Raw genomic sequence first — 10,317 nt, 5'->3', positions numbered from 1 at the left:
ATAAGTGGAGTAATATNAGCGTACACGTATTGGTTTCAGTACAGCTGATCAAGTCGCATGATGTTTTCTTACACCTGTTAGGCCACGACTCTGTTGGTGTTAGTCAAAACTACGTTGGTAGATGCGTCAAAGGGCTTTGCTTGTCGGTTACTGGTTGCTTCAAACTTTTTGACATTAAAATCTACAATTAAAACATTTTGATGATATAAAATATATATGATACAAGTTCGTCGAAACAAAAATTACACCGAACCTTGCACGAATTCCGTTTAATTTTTGTGAAATTGCAAGAAAAACACACGACTGATTAAAACGGTGCAAATCGAAGCTATTAGTGTCCCCCTTATACACATGGAAATTTAGAAAAGAGTTGCGCCCCTTATTTCATGCGTTGTTTTCTCAATATTCACAAAAAAGAACAAGTCTTCTCTGATTTATGAAACAGATATTACCCCTCCCCTCTGGTATTACCCCTTTCTCTCGAAAAATCCCCCAGGATGCGGATATCATAAAAAAGAAATCTTGGTAGTGTTTTTTTTTCACCAATAACATACTTACTTGAATTGTATGTTATGTTTTTAGCAGTGGCGACATGATCATCTGCATTCCAGAATAGAAAATCTGGTCCCTGAAATTAAAAGAGAACATGTGTCACGTCGTACTTTATCATTTCAGTCTATTGGGCTGATAAAGACACAAGGCCATGCAGTGTACAATGAATATGTGCTGTAGCACACGGGGCCTCGGTTTATTGTCCCATCGCTCTGTCCGTGTCTTATCTGCATCACGGACAGGGGAAAGCGGGTTGAAAAATTTCTGCAAAAGAGAAGACACTGACCTAGATGGCAACCATAAAGTTTTCAGGATCAGCTAGTGGTACAACATGCACAATCACTTACTGAACAGACGAAAGTAAACGATAACTTACCTGTTGATAAGGTATCAGGGTATATCCGTAAGTTCTCCAGTCGTTATACCTCGCTTCAAAATAACATACAAATTTACCCCCTGATGTGTGGTGAATCCATTGAGCTTCAATAGAAAATGCCCATACCCGTACAGAGTATGCAGAGTAGTTTTCGCCTCCAACGTCAATGTCTTGATGGAATTGGGATGTGATTCTCGAGTTCTTAACTCGAATTCCACCAGCATCAGAAGCCTTCACAATAATGTTCACGTAATTGTGCTCAAAGTACAGATTTAAACCATGATAATCAGGCACGCTAAACCACGCTACATTTCCCGCTTTCTCTAACGGTGTCAAAACAAAATACGCAGGCTTTCCACCAACTATACCTCCAGTTTGTGTGAACAGTCCGACCATAATATCTTGGTTTGCACGAATAAGCTGGAGTTCGCAGTTGAAGTCGTAATCATAAACTTCATTGAAAGGAATCGAAACGGCGAATCCGACCGTGTCAGTTATATTCGATATTGTAACGCCTGTTACATCTGTGACGTTACTTACAGCCAAAATGCGTAACGAGCAGGTATAGTTCTCGTGAATTAGAGGCGCTACAATGTAATCTCTACCCAATTCTTGGACTGGTGGCATGGATTCCTCTACGTGTCCACTCACTACTGTTCCGCCAATCGGAACTTTGGTTTCATAGTCTCCAGCCACAACCGCAACCGGTTTATCCGACACGACGTAAGAACCGGTTAAATCTATTTTATTCGTTACTATCCTCATGGTTTGAAAATCTTTCAGGGTATCATTAATCCAATCGCCAGTGGTGTAGGTCGTACCGCCGTAATTAACAGAGATTGGTCGTACCAGAGGAAGTCGCACGCTGACTTTTGTACCCGCGAAAGGCGCCATGATGGCGAACTCTGGTTTAGAAGAGATGTTCGAGTTTGCAGTCATAATATAATATTCTGTTCCCAATTCTTTCAGTTCCCGAAACTGACTGCCTTCAATTAGACCATCATACTTATTTATTGCTACGACTGAAATTGGGTTATCGGATTGTACTAAACAACCATGAAAACTTTTACCGGTAGAAGCCGGCATTCGAGTAGCAATAGTTAGTGATTCCTGGTTTATTTCATGACCAAACATTGTCAATGGTTCATAAACTCGATCTGTAGTATACGGGCATTCCAAAACAGCATTCGCTTTAGTTGAGCGCCCATTTGCTGAATAAATTTCACATCCATAGTTACCTGGTAGACCAATCCAAAATACTGGATAATTCCACTTGGTTTTGTCAGGACAAACTGTAAATAAACAGAAAGCAACGAAATTACGAACATCAATGAATATAAAAGCAAGATATTGCTTTGGGTGGCAAACCAGACAGTTACTTTGTAGTGGCGGCGCCAGGGATTGTATAGGGCAATTCTACAAGTGGCAATTCTTGACGGATTTGGACAAAACCTGGTTTGTAATCACCCAAGAATGAACCCTATTGAAAATCAGAAGAATCGAAAAATATTTGAAAACGCGTTCAATTTTTAGCACGTAAACACTCTACAAGGCACAGATTTTGACGGATTTTGACGAAACTTGGTAATAATATTCCTTATCGCCTCAAAAAGTTCAAAAGAAGTGTATGTCTGAAGGTTGAATATATCATACTGGTAATTGTTACTGTACTGCCAAATATTTTTTTTTTAATTCAAAGCTGCCACTGGGCGTATATTACCTTGCCTGGTAAGCTATCTTTAAAGCAATACATGTATTGGATTGCATTGCGTTTTCCTAAGACGACAGTGTTCGCATTTTCATTTCCACCCCATTAAGAAGATATTGATTTTGATTAAACACCTATATGCTACAATCTAATCTAATTCTAACGCACAAGTGAGGGGGTAATGAATCTCGACCAGGCAACACACCATAGACCCCCGTCAACTGGATCGGGTGTTCGACGGTATTCCTTTTATTTAGATTTTCTGGAATTATACGCTTCGACTTGTCCCGCGTTCTCAATTTCCTTTGTTTCGAACGACAATTCAATTCGAACGCATCTGGCGATTTACCGATATTGGCACCGCATTGTTTCACTTTCAGGATCTTTTGTTCTTCTTGGCACCATTGTTCGCTTTCCTTTGTTCGAGGTAAATCATTTGTTTACATTATCGAGTTTCCTTTGTTCGCTAATTACGCGCATCCGTGACAGTATAAAATATACCACATCGATGAAGTAACTTTTATAGAAAGAAAGAAAACGAACACTATACGGCAGGTTGAACCATTATTTGGATTAGATACTACGGAATCGTACCAGAAGGCTAAACTTTTATTGCAAGAGAGATACGGCGACCCAAAAGGAAGGCCTCCTCCCATTCAACACAATGATAGACCTGCATTGCGACGTGTCTCAGACCAACTACAATACACTAAGACTGCTATGGAATCAATCCAATATTTGAAGTCACAAGAGAACCAGAAGCTATTGTTGATGGGTAGTTTTATATGATTTATATGGCTTTTTGCCCGAAAAACATGCCTTCGGGAGTGCGGGGGGTCCCCCCTTTGGCTCCGCCACTGAAGGAACCGGATGATATGTCGTATTTGACTGCAGCAGTACTTATCTTATTGATTCACTTAATATTCATCTTCTACACGGCTCTGACCTCACTAACAATCTAGTTGGTGTGTTATGTAGCTTTAGAAAGGAGAAAATTGCCTCTTTTGTGATGTAGAGGCTATGTTCTTCCAGTTTAGAGTAATTTAGATTAATTGCGCTTTTTATGGTGGAAAGATGGCGACACAAGCAACGAACCAACAGTATATCGAATGAGAGTTCATCTTTTCGGTGCATCAATTTCACGTGGTTGTGCCAATTTTGGCTTAAAGAAGACTGCGAATCAATATGAATCTGAAAATGGTGTTGATGCCGATTTCATTAGACGTGATTTTACGATATTCTTTTTTTCGGACCATTTTGTGTTGAGAAGATGGGCAACGAAGTGCTGTTTCATTTCATATGCGGAAACCATAGCTTAGAACCTTGACGAAGACGGACTAATTCGTGTTGGTGGTCGCATCCAAAACGCCGACTTACGCCGCATTTGGAGGTCGCCCATCGAATGGATACAAATTCGTCATCTGCAGATGAGGTCCAGTTCAACAGATTCGCTCAGACCAAGGCTCAAACTTCAAAGGTGCAGAGAATGAACTAAAATCAGCCTTAAAGGAAATGGATAATGACCAAATCTCAAAGGAACTTCGTAAGAACAACTTACTGTAACTGGTTTACTTTAGCAATAAACGTTCCAGAATCAAGCCATATTGGTGGACCCTGGGAACGACTCATACGATCCATAAGAAACGTAGTCGTATCTCCACAGTGAAATGTTGGACGATGAAACACTCCTGACCTTCATGATCGAGGCGGAATATGTTGTCAATAGGCACCTTTTGTCTATTTCTGACATAAATGACCCAAATTACCTAGAGACTATTACACCTAAACGATCTTAGCGCTAGGATGTCCTAGAATCAATGTTATAAGATAAGAACCTAGGTCTAGAATCGATGTTATAAGATAAGAACCCAGAATGTCCCAGAATCAATGATAAGAACCTATGATACCCTAGAATCAATGTTATAACATAAGGACCTAGGCCTAGAATCGATGTTATAAGATAAGAACCTAGAATGTCCTAAAATCAATGTTATAAGATAAGGACCTAGGCCTAGAATCGATGTTACAAGATAAGAACCTAGAATGTCCTAGAATAAATGATAAGAACCTATGATACCCTAGAATCAATGTTATAAGATAAGGACCTAGGCCTAGAATCGATGTTATAAGATAAGAACCTAGAATGTCCTAAAATCAATGTTATAAGATAAGGACCTAGGCCTAGAATCGATGTTACAAGATAAGAACCTAGAATGTCCTAGAATAAATGATAAGAACCTATGATACCCTAGAATCAATGTTATAAGATAAGGACCTAGGCCTAGAATCGATGTTATAAGATAAGAACCTAGAATGTCCTAGAATCAATGATAAGAACCTATGATACTCTAGAATCAATGTTATAAGATAAGGACCTAGGCCTAGAATCGATGTTATAAGATAAGAACCTATGATACCCTAGAATCAATGTTATAAGATAAGAACCTAGGCCTAGAATCGATGTTATAAGATAAGAACCTATGATACCCTAGAATCAATGTTATAAGATAAGAACCTAGGCCTAGAATCGATGTTATAAGATAAGAACCTATGATACCCTAGAATCAATGTTATAAGATAAGGGCCTAGGCCTAGAATCGATGTTATAAGATAAGAACCTAGAATGTCCTAGAATCAATGATAAGAACCTATGATACCCTAGAATCAATGTTATAAGATAAGGACCTAGGCCTAGAATCGATGTTATAAGATAAGAACCTATGATACCCTAGAATCAATGTTATAACATAAGGACCTAGGCCTAGAATCGATGTTATAAGATAAGAACCTAGAATGTCCTAGAATCAATGTTATAACATAAGAACCTAGGACATCCTAGAATCAATGTTAGAAGATAAGGACCTAGGCCTAGAATCGATGTTATAAGATAAGAACCTATGATACCCTAGAATCAATGTTATAAGATAAGGACCTAGGCCTAGAATCGATGTTATACGATAAGAACCTAGAATGTCCTAGAATCAATGTTATAAGATAAGGACCTAGGCCTAGAATCAATGTTACAAGATAAGAACCTAGGCCTAGAATCGATGTTATAAGATAAGAACCTATGATACCCTAGAATCAATGTTACAAGATAAGAACCCCAGTTTTAGATGTAATAGGTAAACGTATCAATTGCAATACTATTGCGTTATCAGTACGCCACGGTCAGTGTGCAATGAAGCCAATTTAAAATGTAATTATAAACATCATTCGAGTATCCGAACTCACCTCTTCATTGATATTGTAATTTCAGTTTTTTACGGTTTTAAGTCAACTTTGATTTGAATAGATTTGGAGAAGTTAATAATAAACTGAATTCAGATTTGTTATCCAGTTGTTTTACTTGAAATCAGTAAGATTTACTCCAAGAGCTGACAGAGGAGCAATAGTGTGCTCGATACATAGACTCGTCCCTAACAATAGCCTACAATGCACCATTTTTTCTTGGAATTGCTTTGTTTTTAACTGTTTTTATTTTTCTGAAAAAAGTGAACCAAGTAAATTATGTTTGTCAACCGGGAGGTGGCCAGCTTTTACACTATTTATTTTATATCAATGCAGATTTTGTTGAAGAACACAAAAAATAGAATAATATTGTTGTTAAAAACTTACGTGCTGCCGACGAAAAACTTATGTAAGCCATTACACAGAGCGTACAGCCAACTACAACCGCCATTTTATTTATTTACCTGAAAAATAATAAAGTTACAATGTGTATCGTTTATAAAATATACAAAAAGTTTAAGCCCAAGTTTATGAATGATAAATGGATCCATGTAAAAAAGACAAACACTCTTACCTTATATTAAGAACTAATAGAACTGATTGCTGAAACAAACTCTCATCTTTACTGATGTGATATAAAAATAATTTCTTTTTATACCGTAATTAAAGCTACTTTATATAAGAATATAAGAAAAAGATGGTACACAGTGGAATCACCTTCATCATGTTAAGCTTCTACGAACTTCGTCTTACACCTTGACTGCCTAAGCCAACTCTCAAATTACAAATTACATATTGTTTAGTGGAAAATGCTTTTTTCCAATGTAATAATATTGAAAAGATTTTCTTGCAAATTGTATAAAATGCAGGATTATTTATTTACAAAACTTTTTATAATTGGGTCGAAAAACAATTTAGCGGTAGCCCTTCCCAATCCTGCACCCAGTCCTGCACCCGTCACTCTTCAAGTGAGACAACCGAACAAAAAATGTCTTAAATCGAGTGAAATGGCTTACAAATAGGGCATTGAAACTATCAAATAAAAATTTCACTAAGTTGAGGGTACGAAATTGAATTAAGGTCGTAAAGGGAGACAATTGATCGTAATGTTTTATATAGTCCCGTCAGCCCGGACTGCGTACATGCATATTTGGGATCTTACGGCGACATGAAATGCACTAGTCATGAAGAAAACTAGAGGAAAAGTCCCTGAAAAATTACTAACTTCAAAACAGTCGACCTGTAACTGCGAGTTATGCGAATATATTGCGTTCTAACGTTTTTCGCAGCGTCTTTGTCAAGCATGTACTGCGCTTTTATAACGCTCAAGGAGATGTTACAACGCTTGTCTGACCCTCTGGATCCTATGGCGCTTTCAACACGCTGTAGAACAGACCGCCGAACATTGGCGTTTGATTTGATCATTTCCAAAAAAAAGGTGTCTCTCCTAGACTATGCCAACAGATTTCACAAGGACTGAGATGACAATTTCACTTCAAAGTAACCTTTCAAAGGTCTGAAAGGTGGGGGTGGGGCCACCTGTAAACGTCACTATTAATATTCAAGACTTTTCACAATATTTTATGTTTCAATATGGTATATAACAGATTAACGATACAGTAGTGGATAAAAGAACTAGTACACGAGATAAAAAAAAGCGGACACATGGCATCATCTTTTTTCTATTATACTGTCCCACACACATCTGAAACCATCCATAGGCTAATTGTATCTTGAAAAGGAGATAGGCACCACGGCCTTTATTATCATTGTTCAAGATTTAAATGATGCATAAGATGATTACCTAAGAGAATACAGTTTTGATATCTATAGAAATTATTAATAAATTAGATGACAAGAACTGTTCTGTTACACCACAGTAAAAACAAACCGCGGCACCGGTTATCAATTTTTCACATTATTGTACTGTTTTCATGTTTGTCCTATAAAGGACCATGTCACTTCTTTGTTTTATATATAAAGTAACATATATCTATACTAAATCTAAATTCATTATATCTCTCACCTTATTGTACTGTTTTATATTTGAATGCTGCCCACAATGGACGTATATACAATAAATCTTATCTTACTAAATAAGATTATTCATAAAGAAAAAATAAAACTTAAACGGGCAGTATGAAAAATTACAGGCATCACAGACACATCCAAACTGAAATGGTGCAATTCGATGCAAATCAGTGTCCCCGATACACATAAACATTCTTTCATGAAACAGATTCCACTTTACGAGACAGATTCCACTTTACGAGACAGATTCCACTTTACGAGACAGATTCCACTTTACGAGACAGATTCCACTTTACGAGACAGATTCCACTTTACGTAAAATAATATTAATATTTCAAGATACTGCACTCTGTAAATTTTTGCACACGGCCACTGTGAACAAGACCTGTTCGGAAATCATCTGTTTACTATTATGGATAGACAATAGATAATGTCGCGCGTTGAGATTTAGAAATGTAGAAAATGTTAGCAAAGCGTGTGCTAAGAAGGGAGAGAAGAATCGTTAATGACCTCAGACCACAATCAAGTAACAATATCAAAAAGGAAAAAATGCAGTTTTAAGTTCCTCTTTTCTGCCCTTTATTAGGCTGATAAAGACCGACAACACGATACAGTATGCAATGTGGGAAACTCTTTTTTGATTTCCAACTGTAGAGGGATCTTTAACATGGATACCCTATACGGCCTGTAGCACATCGGGCATCGGTTTATTGCCTTCGACCTGTATCACGGACATGGGGAGACCGGGTTAAAAAATCCGGGTAATATGGGGAGAGGGGGGAGAGGGGGGAGGTGGAGGGGTGGCAAGCTGGTTTTGCCCGAATTTTTCCTACGAAATTTACCTGTATTGTCTTTGTTTAGGGGTTGCTGCCCGATTTTTTTCAGTGGTTTTTCTTTCAGAACTTACTTATTTCTATAGCATGCATCACCCAGGAACACTACTTGTTTGGCCGAGAAGGTTTTTTTTCGATAATATTTGTGGGGGATACGTCCCCTTATTTAAAAAAAAGACAACATTGGAAGCAGCCACTTTTGAGCATTCCCTTGACTGGCTGCTTAATACAAGTTAGACTATACATTTACATTTTATTTATATTGTTGAACGGAAATGACTCTACTGCAGGTCGCCCTGGTGTAATACTTTCAGGGCGGTGGTGTAATACTTTCAGGACGGTGGCGGTGCTGAACAAGACTCTTCGTTTTCTGAAGATTTATAAACAGCCGAGCCTAATTTGTTTCGAACCTCACAATGATGTGGAATGTACAAAAGCGTACACGTATTGGTTTCAGTACAGCTGACCAAGTCACATGATGTTTTGTCACATCTGTTTACGGCCACGGCTCTGCTGGTGTCAGTCAAAACTACGTTGGTAGATGGATCAAATGACGTTGCTTGCTGGTTAATGGTTGCTTCAAACTTTTTGACATTAAAATCTACAATTAAAACATTTTGATGATATAAAATATTAAAATATATATATGATATAAGTTCGTCGAAACAAAATTGAAAAGATACACCGACCCTTGCACGAATTCCGTTTATTTTTTGTAGAATTGCAAGAACAACACACGACTGATTGAAATATGGAACAGTGCTATTAGATGCTATCAGAATGTCTAGACAAAAAGAAAGTCTAGCTCCCTGGTCGCCGGCTAAATTTGTTAAAGTTTGTAAACAGGAGTTGCGCCCCTTATTTCATTTATTTTTATTATTCTCAAAATTCACAAGAAAAACAACAAGTCTTCTCTTGGAACTTCCCTCGGGATGAATGTTTGAATATCATAAAAACTCTCTTATCTGCATTGTTTTTCATCACCTATACAAACTTACTTGAATTGTATGTTATGTTTTTTTCAGTGACGACATGATCATCTGCATTCCAGAATAGAAAATCTAGTCCCTGAAATTAAAAGAGAACAGGTTTCACGTCGTACTTTCTCATTTCAGTCTATTGGACAGATAAAGACACAAGGCCATGCAATGAAACTGGGCTCGCTGCCATAGCCCACTCTTTTCGGATTCCAACTGTTGAAGAGATCTTTAACGTAACGCATGAAACAAGCATATCATTAAGGATATAAATAGTATCACTTTCAGTTTTTTTTAACAATGAGTTCTTAAATGCTATGCTGCCCCCTCCCTCTGGTTCCAACCCCCCCCCCCCCCCCCTCAACCCTCCTCTATTATCAATCTGCATGAAAGTTTTCAGGCTCAGCTAGTTGTACAACATAAACCATCACTTACTGAACAGACGAGAGTAATCGATAACTTTACCTGTTGATAAGGTATTAGGCTATATCCGTAAGTTCTCCAGTCGTCTTTCCTCGCTTCAAAATAACCTACAAATTTACCCCCTGATGTGTGGTGAATCCAATGGGCACTAAAAGAAGATGCCCCGACCGGTACAGAGTATGCAGA

The 10,317-nt window shown here is 37.8% G+C and overlaps 2 protein-coding genes across 2 annotated transcripts in view; both read right to left on the bottom strand.

Moving 5' to 3' along the window:
* Positions 1-77: 77 nt before the first annotated feature.
* Positions 78-6,318, bottom strand: LOTGIDRAFT_161647 (hypothetical protein; the record flags this gene model as incomplete). The annotated part of the gene is made up of 4 exons (XM_009057495.1): positions 78-181; positions 559-628; positions 929-2,220; positions 6,255-6,318. The coding sequence occupies 4 exons, from the start codon at positions 6,316-6,318 to the stop codon at positions 78-80; spliced, it is 1,530 nt and encodes a 509-aa protein (XP_009055743.1).
* A 2,745-nt stretch (positions 6,319-9,063) lies between these two features.
* The window catches only part of LOTGIDRAFT_161646 (hypothetical protein), a gene marked incomplete at both ends in the record, with an annotated part of 5,628 nt that continues 4,374 nt past the window's right edge, over positions 9,064-10,317 (bottom strand). The window contains 2 exons of the mRNA XM_009057494.1: positions 9,064-9,332; positions 9,730-9,799. Coding sequence (XP_009055742.1) covers positions 9,064-9,332; positions 9,730-9,799 — 339 coding nt within the window. The remainder of the gene's footprint in view (positions 9,333-9,729; positions 9,800-10,317) is intronic.

The sequence above is a fragment of the Lottia gigantea genome (assembly GCF_000327385.1).
Source record: "Lottia gigantea unplaced genomic scaffold LOTGIsca_30, whole genome shotgun sequence".
NCBI classification, from domain to species: domain Eukaryota; kingdom Metazoa; phylum Mollusca; class Gastropoda; family Lottiidae; genus Lottia; species Lottia gigantea.
The sequence above is the reverse complement of the archived record's forward strand: the minus strand, read 5'-3'. Positions and strand labels throughout refer to the sequence as shown.